This window comes from Lissotriton helveticus, chromosome 4_1 (genome assembly GCF_964261635.1).
Source record: "Lissotriton helveticus chromosome 4_1, aLisHel1.1, whole genome shotgun sequence".
In the NCBI taxonomy this organism is placed as follows: Eukaryota; Metazoa; Chordata; class Amphibia; order Caudata; family Salamandridae; genus Lissotriton; species Lissotriton helveticus.
Window position 1 is genome coordinate 512,703,290 of NC_136063.1, and position 18,467 is coordinate 512,721,756.

The following is an 18,467-nucleotide window of genomic DNA, read 5'->3' on the forward strand; positions in this document are numbered from 1 at the left end:
TAAGAGAAAATAATGTTCGGAAGTAATTAAAAGCGTAATTTTTAGGTGATATGACCAAGGCTTTCATCATTAGAATAAGAAAAGTAAAATGAACCAATGAAAAGTTTTATTAACAAGTCACATGACTTGTTATGCTTACGTTACGTTATGACTTCCGGATGCGCTAACGCGGCGCGTCATATGACGCATTACGCGACAACGCAGGTCCAGAATATAGTCAAAATGTCTCCACCAACCAGCGGTCGAAACACAACCCCTTTCAGCAGGCTAAATAGTTCTGTTAAATGACAACAGAAAGGACAGGCAACAAGAACCATCAGTCAAAGAGGGGAGGGCTAGTTCTTCTCTACCGGGTTACATTGGGGCGCTACCGGAACTGATCGAATTGGTAGTCTACAGTGTTTCTGGATGTTTCAGACCGAAGCTGGGGTTAGCATGAGAGCAGCACCATTTCGTAGCTCCGTTGTGGCCATTCCGCAACCAATCATGGCAGCCGCTCTTTATCGTTATTTTGGGCGGGGTGGGTGGCGGAGCCGAGCTGTTTTGCAGCCATCATTGTGTGGAGTTCAGTTCATCTCACTAGTTTTGTATTTGTCATGAGGGGTTGTTCCTAATGTTTCTATTTTAGCGAGGTCAAAAAGAGATCCCATTAGTGGCCTACTGATTTTGCTCGATTCCTTTTCTTTTTTTTTACACGATTTTTCGTTATCTGCAAAGACTAAACAGAGTATTGCGACTCTGTGTTTGTTTGTAAATAGAGAATGAACCAAAGAGAACTAATTCTAAAACAGTAAATACTTGGATAACAATCAATCAAATGGAGAGAGAAGCAGGCACGACGGATTACAACGGGGGCAAAGGCCTGCGTTAACTACCTTTCACTATCTGCAAAGAGAGAGTACTCCTAATAGAAATGAGGGGGGGGGGCACCATTCAAAGCAGATCAGTGTGCATAAACGCGAAAATGTTTTCACTTACCACGTACTTGACATTCGACAGCTTATGATATTTGCTATTAAAAAACCATTGAAATTCACTGAAAAAACCATAGGTTATAGACCATATATAGTTAGGAATTAGCATTTCCAAACCTTGAAAATTCACTGAAAAAACCATAGGTTATAGACCATATATAGTTAGGAATTAGCATTTAAAAAACCTTATTTTACTCACACAAAACCATTGAAATTCCATATATAGTTAGTTGCACTAACTATATATTGCGCACCCGCAATCCACTGCTGATCATGTCACATATTACATCATTCATGACATGGTCAGTGACATCACTGATGACATCACTGATGACATCTCAAATGACATCACTGATGACATCTCACTTGACATCAATGATCACATCACTGATGATATCATTCATGTGATAATACAATGCATCTCCTCACACTCTAATATAACCTCCGTTACACCCAGTGTTAAATACAGAGTATAATTTTTGAAACCATTGACACACCAATACTAGTTACTACATACGCACTCACTGATTCCTATGTCTACACACACATTCACTCATACAATCATTCATACATACAATCACTCATCTTGACAACACTATCATATGCACTCATACACCTATACAGACAGTCACACTCTGCCACTCATCCATGGAGTTACTCACACACCTAGTCAGTCCTGAAAAGAATCAATCACACTTCCATTTTCTCATCTATACAGTTAAACACAGAACACCTTACATTTTTTAAACATATACTAACACATACTTACTCTCTTATAGAATCACTGATACAAGTACACATTGATCTGCACAGAGTCACACACCTCCCAGCCAGCCATACACACACTCAGTCTCCCATACAAATACTTGTGCAACCAATCAATAACCCATATAGCTACTTATATAGCTACTGATCAACACATGAAGCAGCTTGCACAACAACAGACATACTGATGCACACTTTCAGACAGTTTAGTCACTAACCCGTGCATTCAGTAAGACGCATTTAATCACTCACTCATACAGTCAATCACGCACCTACTAAAACCTTCATTCAGACACTTATACATCCACTCATTCTTCAATATGTAAAACATATTTAAACTTTACAGAAACACATAATCACTGGATGTTGTCATCAGTGATGTCATCAGTGATGTCACTGACCATGTCATGAATGATGTAATATGTGACATGATCAGCAGTGGATTGCGGGTGCGCAATATATAGTTAGTGCAACTAACTATATATGGAATTTCAATGGTTTTGTGTGAGTAAAATAAGGTTTTTTAAATGCTAATTCCTAACTATATATGGTCTATAACCTATGGTTTTTTCAGTGAATTTTCAAGGTTTTGTAAATGCTAATTCCTAACTATATATGGTCTATAACCTATGGTTTTTTCAGTGAATATATATATATATATATATATATATATATATATATATATATATATATATATATATATATATATATATATATATATATATATATAGATATATATTTATATTTTAAAAGGTAAAATAAATTAACATATTTTAAAATTATTTCCTAAGGGATCCAATTTACAATCTGCCTCCATTCTTCCTCCATGTATTCTATGGGACTTTTGTGGCTGTAGTAGCTATGTAAGTGAAGTTTTTGAATAGCAATGGGCTTACTTTTTCATGGGTGTCCCTCTCGAGACCCCTCCCTAGTCCTTTCTTAACCCCTCCTTTACCTCCTTAAACTTCTCCCTTTAATCATAAAAATTCCCCATTTACCAAATTTCTCCCTGTCCCTACCACATTTACTACTAAAAACAGATACTTACGTGTGCAGAGATCTCCACAGTCTGGGCAGCGATGTCTGCACATAAAAGATAGAAGAGGTGAAGGAGCAGACCTTTGCATGTAGGTTACTGAATAACATTTGTAGTACATTAGTAGTACTATTGTGGTACTACAAAATGCAGGTTGTGAATAGCCCCTAGTTCTTCATAAATGTTCTTGCTCTTCTAGTGCTTAGCACAGATTATTTTGTAATACATGTTTTAACTCCTTTATGAACTTAAACCCCTCCCATTTATTCATAAACATTCCCCTTTTCCCAGCCACTCCCCATCCCTACAACATTTACAATTGAAATATATATCAATGTGTGCCAAAATCTCTGCACATAACATATAGGAGAGGCAAAGGCAAAGGCCTTTGCATGTAGGTTACTCAATAGCATTTGTAGCATGTTAGTAGTACTGTTATAGTACTACAAATTGCAGTTAGTGAATTGGCCCATGTTCTTTATAAAGGTTCCTGCTCTTCTAGTGCTTAGCACAGATACATTTTTCATTAATTGTTTAAACTTTCCTTTTCTTAGTTGGGTATTTGTAGAACACCCCATTACCATAAGTGGTATCATTGTGCTGAAAAAATATTAGCCTAATACGCTTCCTCCAGTATCAGCAATAACAAAGAGTAGGCCAGGTTCTCAAATTATTCCAGAAAAACGGGTGCTTTTGAGTGTTGCTCAGTGGCAGTGAAACTGGTAGCTACACCGAAAGACACCACTTTCTATGTCTACCTTTGAAAGAACATGGGGTTGCTAGACCAAGCGTCAATGTCGAAAGCTTACTGTGTCATCATCGAGTTGTGCAAAGGGGGCCCCACGTCATCGAGCTCCGTTGAAGTAAATGTAATGCATCGTCTTCAAGTAGCGTAGGCTGTGGATCTGCAGTCGTCGAGCAGCAGGTTCTGCATCGGCTTCGAAGGGCGAAGCAGCAGAATTTCTCACGCAGTCAATGCAATGCGTCAGTTTATGCAGAAATCAGGCCCAAACTTGGAGAAGGCATCTCAGGCAAGGGTAGGACTCATAGAAGGCAGATTTCCGCAGCATCAGCAGAATTACAAGAATTGTTTGGTGTCCCTAAGACTTCAGAAAACCAGAGGCAAGTCAGCAAACCCTTGGAGGGAAGACAGAGTCCAACTCACCTTCTAGCAGAGTCAGGTAGCAGCAGGCAGCAGGGCAACAAACAGAAAAGCAGTCCTTCCAGAAGCTGTCCAGTGGAGTCCTTTAAGCAACATAGCAGTCCTTCGGACTGAGGTTTAGCTCAAGATCCAGAAGTGTCTAAATTTAGGGGGCCAGAGACCCAGTATTTATACCCAAAAGTACCTTTGATGTAGGGGGTGACTTCAAAGGAACTCTCTGATGTGCACATGGATCCCTTTTAACCCAGTCCTGTCTGCCAGGCTTACCCTTGGGGGCAAATCACAGTGCTTTGTGTGTGGACAGGTAACTATCTATAGACCTGTATGTGTCAGCCCTTCCCATTCCTACCTGCCCACAAAGACCCATCAGAATGCAGATGAATGCTGATGAGTGCTTAGAATGCAAATGAGCCTCACCTTCCTGTGTTTGTGGCTGTCTAGATGAAATGCACAAAGTGTAGCTGTCACCCAACCCAGATGTGTATCGGAGACAGGCTGTGAGACGCAAAGAGCAGGGAGTACAGAGAAAAATCCACTTTCTAAAAGTTGCATTTCAGAAACAGTAATTTTAAATCCAACTTTAAAATTAAGGAGGATTCATCATCACCATTCCAAACATATGAAACATGAAAAAGCCACTCCTCTCTGATCAGAAATGAAAGCTTAAAAGTGTATTAAGGAATTCCCAATCCTGGCCTATGAGAGGTCTAGGCCTCGCAGTAGTGAAAAACAAAATAGGCTGTTTGTCACTATCAGGACATGCAAAATATAAATGTACATGTCCTACCTTTTACTTACATGGCACCCTGCCTTCGGGGTTACTTAGGGCCACCTTATTGGTGACATATGTAATCAAAGGGGGGTTTAAGGCTTGGCAAGTCGGTTTAAATGCCAAATAGAATTGCACTAAACTACACACACAGGCACTGCAGTGGCAGGCTTGAGACATATTTGAAAGGCTACTTCTGTGGGTGGCACAATAAGTGCTGCAGCCCACTAGTAGCATTTGAAGTACATGCCCATGGAATTTGGTATACCATTTTACAAGGAACATATCAGTACAACCAACATGCCACTCAGGTATACAACAGTGTTTAAGGGAGAAGCACATGCACTTTAGCACTGGGTCCTAAGGTCAACGAACAGAATCTGAAAAAATGGGAGGCAAAAGGCAAAGACCATCCTAAGATGACAGGTCTAACATTGGGCATGTAAAGATTGTGGGAAGAAAACAGAGTTGGTCTCAACAGTTTTCAATAATAATAAAGATTGAGCTCTTAATTCCCTTCTTAGCGCTATGATTGCCCCCTTCGTTAATCATAGTCTAATGATTGTCTGCTAGGTAAGGACATATTTGAGAATAGGGTTCCTGCTTCGAAAATGAGTCCTAGGCTATTGGATATGTATGGTACTCATAGGAGGTACACCTATTGCAATTAATGGAATGTTTATTAGAGAAATCCTGCAACTGCCCTGATAGATCATCTTGTACTGGCATAATCACTTCTTCAGCACCAAGAAAAATGCACTTTGATTACCTGCCCATGGATGATTCACTATATAGCGAATGAGGCTTCTTAGGGTAGGAGTTTGTGATCTGAGGTAGGGAACCAGAACAATGGTTCTTTAAAATTGTCCTACCCTAATATAGTCACACAGATGAAAAAACAGTGGTGGGTGGTTTGCTCGAATTAATTTCAGCCACACATCCATACTCTGGGCCGCAATCTCATTCATCAGTTGTTTCCCACCAGGCCACCCCAGACAGGAATCAGCCACATGCAAATCACCTTTGCTTCTGTTCCAATGGAAACAGCCACGCTCAAACTGCCAGGCAAAGACCACTGTGAACGGGAAGATGGGCAACACCAGTTTCGGCCTATATGGACTTAGTCAGTAGAGAACAGCTTGAGTCCTATGGCACAGTGTGCCCAGGACCCATTACTCCATTGCAATTAGGGTGTTGTACGGGGAAACAAAAAAGTGAAAAAAGTGTTGGGTGGATTGTTTGAATTACCCTTAGCTACGGGTAATTATGGTAATTACCTTAGGCCGCAATCAAGTTAATCTTTTTTGCCCCATAACACCTCAGATAGAATTCAGCCATTATCAAATCAGCCTAGGGCCTTCTCCAATAGGACAATCTGGCCCGTACTACCAGGCCATACTCCCTTCTCAGTTGGAACCCCAGAACGGTTTTGGTTCAGTCTTAGGCTTATCAGTTTTTTTTGTTTGCCTCAGTGTGGCAATATAGTATCATAGCAGAACTACAGACAACCAAATATCAATAAGGTAAGTGCACTTAGATAAGTATAGTTTTACTTTACTTAACTCAAGTTATATGTACCTTGACGATATATATATATATATATATATATATATATATATATATATTCACTGAAAAAACCATAGGTTTTACACACGTTATAGTTAGGAACTAGCATTTACAAAACCTATGAAATTCACTGAAAAAACCATAGGTTTGACACCAGTTATAGTTAGCTGGAAATTTTACTGATATAAAACCAATGAAATTCCACGTTATAGTTAGTTGGACTCACTATAACTTGCACGTGTAATGCACTGCTGATGACGTCACATATTACATCACTCATGACATCACTGATGACACCATCCAGTGAATGTGTGTCTTTCTGAAAAATAAATATGTGTTATATATGTATATATTATTGAATATCTTAGTGAATACATATATTACTGAGTAATGCTTAAATATTTAAATATATGTATTAGTGTTTCACTTTGTGTATAAGTGGCTCCATGGGTTGATGAGTAGGTACATGTGTATGTATATAGGTTATTAGATGTTTTTCTTAGTATCAGTATGAGTGTTTGCATGGTTTGGTGGGGGTATTACTTACTACATAGATGCAAGAATGGCTGAGTCTCTTTTTGTATGTGTTTTGAAGACAGCATATGTGCAGGACTGTATGGGTGGATTAGTGTGTATATGTCTGTGTTAGTGAGTGAATGACTGTCTTATTAGTGTCTTTATCAGTAACTACATATGTTTTAATGTAGTATATGTGAATATTGATGTATATAAATGAGTATATGTGAGAGTGAGGGATTGTAAGAGTTCCTGTTTAAATTAGTATGTGTTTCTATAAGTGATTTTTTAAGAGAGTAAGTATGTGTAAGTTTCCTTAGAAGTAAAGTGGTAGTGTGTGTATAGCTGTTTATGCAAATAAATGGATGTTCAATAGTTTATTTGCATGTGTGAGTATGTGTGTGAATAACTTTTGGATGACTGTCGGTGTGTAACAGGATGTGTAGGTGTATCACTACATATGATTAGTGAATATATGTATGAGTGAATATATAGAACTGTTGGTGAATTAGTGCATGTGTATATAGATGGTGGAATTATTGAATTGGTTGTTGTAACTGGTATGGGTATCTCCATTTTTTTGAAAATTTTAGTTTCCATTTTTGAATATGTGTTTCAAGGGTTAGATTACAGTGAAAGGAGGTCTGTCACTGTGTCACAAGGATGGTGTCATCAGTGATGTCATGAGTGATGTAATATGTGACGTCATCAGCAGTGCATTACACGCGCAAGTTATAGTGAGTCCAACTAACTATAACGTGGAATTTCATTGGTTTTATATCAGTAAAATTTCCAGCTAACTATAACTGGTGTCAAACCTATGGTTTTTTCAGTGAATTTCATTGGTTTTTAAAATGCTAATTCAGAAATATCTCGTGTATGCAACCTATACTTTTGTCAATAAAGTTCTGGCAATATTTTTTTCGGAAACAAGCCGTTTTCTTCACTGTTCAAGTTGCATAGAGACTCCTTGTAAAGCGATACAGAATTAGAAAGTCTGTACCTTGCCTTTTTTTCAACGCATTAAAATTTGTCTGTAAATAAAAATTGCCTTTCTAAACTTTCGTGCACGACCCGGTGTGCGCACTCTCGGCAACAGTTCTTAATAAAATGGATAGCGCATTTCCAGGCTTTCGTGCGCGACCGACTGCGCGCACCCGCCTATATATATCGTGAAAACTTTGCAATCTGAACTTATTGAATTTCTTCATAGACCCATCAAAGAACTTATAATACGTCAAAGAGACTAAACCTAGGCTTCTTTTTTAATATTATGAAAATTTTCATTAAGTGGAGCCGAATGTCTTTATAAACTTTCGTGCGTGACCGAATGTACACACCTTGGTATTTTTAAAAAAATATATAAAAGGTTTTATACTTTAACAATTGTATGCTTGAATCGAGCTCAGAAGATATATTCAATCCGGATGTGTTTGGATTTACTCCTTTTCACGTTTTGAAACTTCGCTGAATTAGACCGCTACTTCCAAATGGCGTACGTGACCAGATACTATCACCGCGTACACGTCCTGAGACGCGCATGTGAAGTCATGTGACTTGAAAACAACACTTCCAATTGGTTCCTAGTAGTTTCTATGCTGCGTCAATACCTACGCCTGCTTCAAACACATGCACAGTTTTGAAACAGCATGGGCCTGAAAGTCACTGAGTGAAATATCATACATTACAGTCAGCCACTTTCAAGACGCATTCCTTCAGAGGAACACTTACCGTTTATTAGAGGTAGATCGTCCGACTCCACCGGAGGACACCCCTAATAAAAAAGACATATATATAAAATGCGGACTAGCCGCTGTATCGTACTAGCAAACTTTAACTTAAAAATCGTTAGAGAAAACAAAAGGAATCGAACAAAATCAGTAGGCCACTGATAGGATCTCTTTTTGACCTCGCTAAAATAGAAACATTAGGAACAACCCCTCATGAGAAATATGAAACTAGTGAGAGAAACCGAGCTCGACGCCATCTTGCCCCCTTTTAGGCCCCATCACGAACATAGATAGCCCCACATAGCAAAACGTGATCTTATCGCCTGCCCAACTTCAGATCTGACCCCCCCCTTTTGCTCTCATGTCCTGTCGGAATGTCCGGCTGTAGATTACAATCACATGTTACATTTGGGAGGGGAAACGACATCAGAGCGACAAATATTAGAAATATACCACACGACAGCAAAATAACAGGTTAAAACGTTTTTATTCTTGAACAAAAATATATTAAAACAACTATTTACATGACAAACGGCCGCAGCAACAAACCCACAATGCATTTCGCCGTCTACTTCACGCCGTCCCTGTCCCTCCTTCCCCAAAGTACCAATGTTGGGCTACTTTTGGGCTGCTTTCTAGTAGGGTTTTTGGGCGTCAGAAAGTCTACAAAAGCCGTCGGCAACGGCCTGGGGTGGAGAACCATTACGCGAATAGTCCGGAGGCGACACCACGCGCCAAGGCCTGTCCCCAGGATGAACCAAGGGATCCGTTCCTGGGGCCGTGGCAAAGAGCAGCCGGCCGCCATCGGCCGGAGAAGGCATGGGCCCGACCCGAGATGTAGTTGTCTTCCCATTCTCTTCCTCTTTCGGCGCCTTGCAGGCCACGAGGGGGGGATGTCTTGCATATGCCTCCGACCCCCCCCTCTCTTCATCGCCTGGTCCAGCCATAACAAATGTCAGCAAGACGCCGTGGGGTGCACTGGGAGGGAGAGGCGGCGCGGACGAGCCTCTCCCGCCTCCCCAGGTGGAGGCCCCTCAGCTGCACCCCCAACGCGCCACGCACCCGGCAAAGGGTTCGTCAACTCTTGCGGTGCAGTGACGCTCCACGCACCCGTCAAAGGACTCGTCCACTCTTGCGGTGCAGCGACGCTCCACGCACCCGGCAAAGGACTCGTCCACTGTTGCGGTGCAGCGACGCTCCACGCACCCGGCAAAGGACTCGCCCACTGTTGCGGTACAGCGACGCTCCACTCACCCAGCAGGGTCTCGTCCACTGTGGTGGTGCAACGATGCTTCGCCCGACAGGCTTGAGTCCATCTGCTCCTGCAACCCAGTGACTGCCGGTGGTTGCAGATCTCCTAAAAATGGCGGTCGACTTTGCAGGAATGGGCCTGGCGTGAAAAGTTGGCCTGGTCGCCTGTTAACCAGAAAATGGGCCCCTGTCTTTCCTTTCAAAATGTTGCCAACAATATTTTCTGAATGGAAGACACCTGTCCAGAGGCGTTCTCCTCAACTTTGAAGATTCTACGACAGCTGCGGAGGGCCCTCGGCCTCCGCGGGCCTCCGACCGCCCCTGATGGAAAAGGACTGCCATGATTGCCCGCAGAACGACCAAAGCGTAGCCACGAGACGTTGGCGCTCTCATGCTGACGCCAGCCTCAGTTTGAATGACCAAAAATCCTGCAGACTACTGATTCGATCGGTTCCGGTGGAACATCAGTATGACCCGGTAGGAAAGATTGTTGCCCCTCCCTTTTCTTTGATTGATGGTTCATGTCACCGGTCCCTTCTGTTGCCCCTTAACGTAACTTCTGGACTACCGAAAGAGATTCTGGTCCAACCCCGAGTTGGTGGAGACATTTTGACTATACTTGGGCCCGCCTGACCCCACCCAAAATGGCGCCGATATAAACGAAACTCGCAATTCCCCGTTGTGTTCCGGATGCTCAGACTTCAGATCATGAAATATGGATGCAGTTCTTGAAGCACATGGCGGGAGGGGATGAGTATTGCTTGAACATTCGGACAATGAATTGATATTAAGTTCTGACGCATCATTAATTACAGTATTATTGAAAGGTCGATTTTTCAACACTGATGGTACTTGCCCACAATGAATTTTCGATATGATTCTATTGCACTTATCGTACCTTGATGAAATAAAATGACCACCGACTCAGTTATGTTTTCCTCAGATAAATATGCCCTCTTGTACAGCCCCAGTCTGCTCCGTGGCTGGCCCACGTAGTTTTAGGCCTGCATTTGTGCGTCATCACTTACGTGGTTGTATGCCTGCATTTGTACGTCATCATTTTTGAATAAAGATTTTGTGAAAACCAAATATAATAGTAGCTCTTGAATTGGTAAGTTCGAATACATAGCCATTGTTTCCGATCTACGTAAAATACAGGCGAAATAAAGCAAGTCGGTTACTGAAAGGTCAAAAATCAAAGTGCCCAGAAATAGTGAAAATGTAAATGATCCAAGTCTGTTACGTGTATTTTTTTCTTTTGTGCAACATAAGGCAATCGATAAAGGTCCCGGTGTTCTGTTTTACCTTGTATGCCACATATCTCAGGGAAATTGTTTCAGGTGTACACAAAAGAAAAACTCGAATTACTAACAATTTTTGGGGCAGATTTACAAACCCCTATCTCCATGGGAACGTCACTTTTTGCGATATTCCCGTGGCGATATGGGTTTCGCCCTATGTACAAGGCACCGTTGAGCCACTTACTATGGCTTAACGCTGCTTTGCAAATAAGAACCACTTTCATGCAATACTTAACGTGAAAGAGGTGGGCAGTGGGTGTTGCGATGGGCGTTCCACTGCAACAGCCATTGATTTTTTAACGCTGCCTCCTATTTACAAGGGCAGCGTAAATAGGAGACTGCGCCATAATTAAAACCAGGAAACACCTGGACTTAACTTGACGAAACGAGGATAAATGCTTTATTTCTCCTCGATTTTGCTTTTTTCATGTGTGCTGCCTTATGCAGTACACATGGAAAAAGCAAAACGCCTTGGATTTTTTATGTTCAGGAAGGAGGATCTTCCTGTACATAAACAATCTTCCCCTGCACGCAGTCACACTTGCACTATGGTGCAAGGGTGCCTGCATTGCCGCTACCCTGCTAAGTGTAGCGCAAGCGCAGGGGGAAACACAGGGCTGCACCATATTCTTGTAAATATGGCCAAAACCCTCGTTTCCGAAGTGGTGGACCGTGTCATTAAGCCAAGGAGGATAACGACACGCTCCTCCACTTCTGTGAATTTACAAAAAACTAAATAATTTAATGGGAAGATTGGTGCTGCATCCCAGTGACAAACCTTTACATGGCTGGTTTTATTTTGCTGTTCGAGGCTCCTGCTCCTGCAAGGGCCAGTCTGGAAACCAAAAGCAGCCCTAGAAAATGTTTTCAGACCAGTCCCCATACGGTGCATACCAAGTGCAATGAGTGAGCCTGACCACTACAGAGGGTGCTTTGGAATGCTCTCCCCCAAAGCTTTTTGGGAAACAATGGTGCAGTCTACAACACAGTTATCATTACAGATTGAATTTTATTAGCTTTCAAAGAATAGTAAATGAAGACCTTATTATGCACAAGGATACGACAATCTGGGAAGAAAAATAAGTTACTTACAAAAGCAGTAAGTAACCCACTGACCTATGCATATAACATTTTTTTAAATTAAATACATGGTACATATTCTTTGCAGTAACCCTCTGTGCTAAATTAGATAAGTTGAAGTTGCCACTGGACAAAACTCTCCTCTCTCCAGCAGGTACATTAATCACTGGTGTTATCTTGACACTTTTATTGTTGCTCCAAAACTGATAATTCTGCAAGGAACTTTGAAGTGCTTTTAAAACTGCTGCCTGCGGACCCCCTGAGAATGGGTCAAGGACCCCTGGGGGTCCGCGGACCACAGTTTGGGAAACACTGGTCTAACCACTAGCATTTTCATGTATCGTTCCTAAACTGAAAAGCCAGAGACCTTCATCCATTTATTAACATATAATGAGCCTTATTTATGTTAAAAGTAACGCACCAGCGGCGCAAGGCCTTCATAAATCTGCCCCAATATACTTCCTCATAAGAGTGTATAATTAATTTCGCTAAACCATATTCATTTTTCATCAACTATACCGTTTGTATTTTATGTACTAGTGGCTATACCGATTACTTTGTTTTTTACAATGTCTGCACTCGTATTAGATAAGAAACTTGCCTTGAAAACAGTGCATTTCTGAATAAACATTTCAAATATACACGTTCTCTCTTTTAATCCATAATCTCAACTAAAATGATTGTATATTGAAACAGTATTCATGAGTTCCACGTAACTTCAGCTGTACTAACTTAATATTTTCTTTTGTCGGCCTGATTTACTCATACTAGAACCCACAGGCCTATAACAGCCCGTGAACCCTTTCTTTTACAGTACATGACAAAACAAAAAGCCTCATCCATTTTTTTATCCTGAATTTCAGCTTCTAACTGCCATTCCACTTCCACAACCCATCGGAGCACGACTGCATCTGCCTTGAAAATGAAGGTTTGGCTTTTAGGACACAGCTATATTCACTGGAGTGGAAAATATGCAGCAAGCAGACGAATTTCCAACCTTGATTTACCAAATGTGCAGATAACGTGGATTGGGCAAAGAGGATTAAGATGTCACCAATTAATACCATTGGTGAAAACTTTTATGCATCTCCCAGAACCAGACCGTATAATTGTGCACTGTGGTGGGAACGATCTAGGCACATTGACTGGGGTAGGTCTGGAAATGCTTCTAAAAGACACCTTTAGACAATTGATGACACTTTTTCCTCTAACTGCCTTGGTATATTCCAATATATGCCAAAGACAGAAATGGAATTGGTCCAATCAACATTGTGCACAAATTGAGAAAGCAAGGAGACATGTTAATAAATCTGTTTCTGCTTTCCTCAGAGATTATAGCATGGGTTCTATTTACCACAACAACTTGCGTTACCACATGCAAGACATCTATAGGACAGATGGTGTTCATTTCACGGATGAGGGAAACAAAATCTTCCTCTGCAACATCAGACTCTGCATCGGTACTTACTTATAAATGCAGAAACAACTCAATAAACACAAGGGCTCTTTTCAGAGCCACCTTATATCAAAGCACTCAAACTTCTGATTTATCTCCATTTTCACACTCTTGTAAATAGGTGTGCGCACCCCGCAACTTTTTTTCGAAAAAAAAATATATATATATTTTCGCCTTTAAGGACCTTACTGCACACCCTGAGAAAACCTACGCAGCAAAACAACCTCTACCTTCTCCCCTTTCCATGTTCCAACGCTTTGAAATGACAATATATTTACTCGCAGTGACAAAATGGCGGTCAACACTTCCTGATTTCCTTCGAATCGAACGTTAACAGACGTCACGCAGCAAAAAAAATTCCGCTCGCGCGCAGCCGCTCGAGTGCGCGCACCCGTCCGCGCTTATAGATATATAATTGACTTTAACTTTAATTTTCTCAGCAACTACTGAACGGATTTACACCATTCCACAAAAAGCGTAATCTGCGAGCCGGACTCTACAGTTTTGCCAAATTTCTTATAAATCCATTCAGCCGTTCGACCTGTAGCCGTGTCTAAACGTCCTATGGAAAATAACATGGAGAAAACACGTTTTGGGACCCCCCTTTTATCTCAGCCCCCACTTCACCAATCCCCCCCAAATTTTCAGGGAAGGAGCGCAGTGGACCGAGCCATCTTCTTTGAGAAATTCGCAAAGATTCATCCACCAGGGCCAAAGTTAATCCAAATAGAATGTTGACGATTTCCTATGGAAACTAGGTCCTAACTATAACTACCTACTGGCGACCGCCAGTATATATATATATATATATATATCTTCAAGATACGTAAATTTTGAGTTAAGAATAGCAAGACTGTAGTTACTTATAAATACTTACCTTCCAAATGTTTTGGCTGTCAGATCTTTACCTATGATATTAAAAACTCAGTATTCTGGCATGTAATAGTGATCTCAGATGGCACATGTATGAGTAGTGAAGAAAGTCATATGAGCATGCAAAAGAGCAAGGCTAGGGAACTGAGGTTCATATAAAGAGTCACTAACTGAAAATGTCCCTTGCATGGCATGCTGCTTAGAGGAGCTGGAAAATGAGAGGCACTGTAATGCGATAGTGATAATGAAGCGGATTGGTGACTTTCAGCATATTTTGGACTGCTTTGACAATGGTTGCCTGGCTATAATAACAAATATAGATCCATCCTTACTTTCTAGCTACATAGAGCTATCCTTACAACCGATAATCCATACTCTGTCTGCTGCATCCATTGAAGTTTCCCTTGATGTTTTTTCAAGAAATGTAGTAAAATACATAGTCAAAGTGGTGATAATGTAAAGCTCACTTATGGAACACTCTTGTGGATAGTTGACAGTAAAAAAGGGAAGAGCTTCAAATAGCAGTTTTACAATAGGGAGTTATGAAACGAGAACACAGTATGTCATAGCTCGCTGGTATTAGTAGTTTTGAAGATGTTTTGTTATGTTTCTGTTTGTGTTGTTCTTTTGGGTGGCAGTGCACTGAAGTCTCCCTTACTTATTGGACTGAGTAAGTGAAGGGAAAGTAAGCAATATGGCCACTGAGAACTAAACATTCTGCCAGACTGGATCCAGGAATTTTTCCATAGCTATCCTTCCCCTGCAGGGGTTACTGGCTCCATTTCGGCATCAGAAGTGACACCACTGCAGCCATATGAATAACCTTCTGCACCTCTCCCAGTCTCAGAAGGCGGGTATTGCTCCCAAATCTCCGGATCCTCCACCTTCATGCCTGGAGATTGAGAAGGACACGTGAGCTCCTTCCAGCTGCCTCCAGAGGTGAATGACATCATCCCATCAGCCTGTATACCTCTCCACAAAATCAGTCTATTGTGAAAGGTGGAACAGATGTGTTGCTTTGTCTAAAGAACTAAGTACTAGAATGTGCGCCTGTCCGTGGTCATCAGTTTTGACTTTGCACTTGGCTCAGTACGGCTATGTACTTGCCAGCATTTCTCTGCCTTTCTCTGCCTTCCAGATCAGCTGTCCCTTTTCAAGTCACCAATGATGATGAGATTTCTGAAGGGGCTGATTTACATGTTTCCACCATCTCCATTTGTAATGCCTTAATGGATATTAAACCTGGTTTTGATGTTTTTTGATCATTTTGAGCTTTTTCACAGTTGTCAGCTGTTAGTACAGTTTTTCTTGTAGCCATTATCTTGTTGAGGAGTGTCAGTGAGTTGCAAGCACTGAGCGTCCACCTGTCCTACACATGCTTCTTTTTAGACAAAATGGTCCTCAGGACTAAAGAGGATTTCCTCCCAAAGATGATGACCCCTTTCCATTGGGGGCAATTACCCTCACTACTTTTTACCCTCCATCTCACCCCACGAAGGAGGAGGAGCAATTACACCGGCTGGACCCTAGCTGGTGGGCAGTTTCTATATTAACCACACAAATAAGATCAGGTCTCACAGCCAGCTCTTTGTGGACTTTGCAGGTAGCAAGAAAGGTAAGCCAGTCCACTAAAGGACTTTGTCTCACTGGATAATACTTTGTATAAAAATGTGCCACACCCTTCCCAAAAAGGAATCTCTAAGAGGAATACATGCTCCTTCCACCAGAGGTAAAGTGATCAACATCAGCATGTAGCAATGGAGTTACTTTGGCTGGTATTTGTCAGGTGGCAACATGGGCTTTCCTTCATTACTTTGCTAGGGCTTATTGCTTGGACTCACAGGTGGGAAAGGATGACCATTTCACAGGTTTAGTACTTGCAGATTTTTTCATCTAACAACTCCGTAAGACCTACCTCCTGATAATGATTTGCAATTTGTTCAACAGGCGAGGAATCTGCAGGTAGAAGCATCCATCAGAAAAAAGTTACTTACCTTCAGTAACGATCTTTCTGGTGGATACTTTACAGTTTAGTTTGTTACTCTGCAAAACCTCACATTGATTGTTGTTTTCTCACCTTCACCTCTAAGAGCATGGAAAAATGTATGGGTAGCTGATGTCAGTGTGCCGTGTTGGACAATGAATGGCTTGAGTGACATCATCATGGAGTGGCTTCTGTTGGCAAAACGGAGCTGGCACTCCCGTTAGTGCAGAAGAGCTATGTAAAGGTTCCTGGATCTAGTCTAGCACCTGAGGATATTCAACAGAAGGGGAATCAGCTGGTAGATAAAGTATCCACCAGAAAGATTATCCTGAAGGTAAGTAAAGTCTTCTTGTAGATCTGTGCACTTTGTTATATCATATTTGATACAGAGACTCAACATTGTAGTATTCACTGCCCAGTGTCCAGATGCTGTTAATTCATTAAAATCATATATCAATGAAGTGTGGTAGCACAAATACATACCAATCAACATGTGTTATAATCCATCATTAAGTTGTGCAATTGCTTTCACCCTTCTAGATTGCTGAAAGGGAAAATGCGATTCTTCACATGAATGAGCATGTTAATCGATTGTCCCACGATCTGAACAATTTGAAGTCGTATGTGGATATTGATGAGTCTGCACAGAAAGGACGGTGGAACGAGTTCTCCAACATAACCAGTAGCATGCAGCAAATTGCCAACACAATGAGCCATTTGTAAGGCAATCAGCACTAGGAATTTCATTGCTACGAGAAAATGTTATCATTTTTTTTATAACAAATGTCTTGGGTTTGTTCTGTACATGAGTACTCTCACTTGACAGTACCAGTGAAACCTTGGGTAATCTTATTCCACAGATTGATGCAAAAATGTTAATAAACTATTTGAAAATTTGCTACAGACCTGCAGATAGCAATGAATATTTCCATTGATAGGAAAGGCTTCACAATAATTATGAGCGTTTTATAGACATCATTTTACAGTTGATATAAATTATACAATCTGTACAAATATTCACAATTTCTGAATGGCATTCCATTATTTCCAGGATATTCCGGAGCTTGTTTATGGTAATTAAAGGTAGACCTCTAATCTCAAGATTAAGTTTTAGTGGTAGTTCTTTACTCTTCACTTTGAAAGTAGTGAGTAGAAATTGAGTTAAAAGTAAGAAAAAATAAGTAACTTAAAACTGGCCTATTCGCTGTAATGCATATTTTAGTTGTACCTAATGGGAAACATCCTAAACAACGAAGTTGTAATGACGACTTACCTGAACAACGAAGTCCGAACAACGACAAGTCATGAACAACGAAGTCCTAAACCACGACTCTTCTTAACAACGATTCCCGGACTGCAATGCACTCTAACTTGTAACCCGTCCCCCCGCCCCCACTGCTGCAACGGTACCTCCCTCTAAGCATGTGTGCCTCCCTCTCCATGCCTGCGGATTTGGCAGGGTCACATGATTTAATCAGCCAAGCAAGGAACGTATAACATCTTCTACGAGAGCAGGTATGCAGAGTGCATGCAGACACTATCCAATCATGTTTCATGTTTCTCCTTAGGAATGTGACGTCTGCAACACGCCTAACACTCCTCACAGATTGTGGCTTTCATCAGTTGTAAACTATGCCAGGGCTTGTGCAAATAAGCAGGCGAAGGCGGAATATTATAATGGTGTACAGAAATGGGATACGTCTAAAGGAATTATGGCAGAATTTCAAGAAACTGTTTTTTTTTGCTGCTAGTTTCTGTTCGAAATTCAGCAGCAACGCAGTGTGACTGGCAGGAAGGCAGAGCAACCGGGCGAAGCGTTAAACATATTTAAATTCGTAAATGCCATTAACAAGAAGAAATGCACAGCACAGTTATCCGGAGTACAAGTTAAAAAGACGCACTGTAGCAGGGCTCCTTGGATTAATCAATATTTTGTTAAACAAATGCCAAAGTTCATCAAAATCAACTTTGTTAAAGAAAAAAGAGAGTGAGGCTTCGAAACTA

General features: G+C 41.2%; 1 protein-coding gene across 1 annotated transcript in view; it reads left to right on the top strand.

The window, feature by feature from the left end:
• LOC144827218 (uncharacterized) overlaps positions 1–17,564 on the top strand; it is a 346,090-nt gene extending 328,526 nt beyond the window's left edge. Inside the window, exon 11 of the mRNA XM_078685608.1 lies at positions 17,004–17,564. Within this exon, the coding sequence (XP_078541734.1) occupies positions 17,004–17,186 (183 nt within the window). The 3' untranslated portion in view covers positions 17,187–17,564. The remainder of the gene's footprint in view (positions 1–17,003) is intronic.
• The last annotated feature ends 903 nt before the right edge of the window (positions 17,565–18,467 follow it).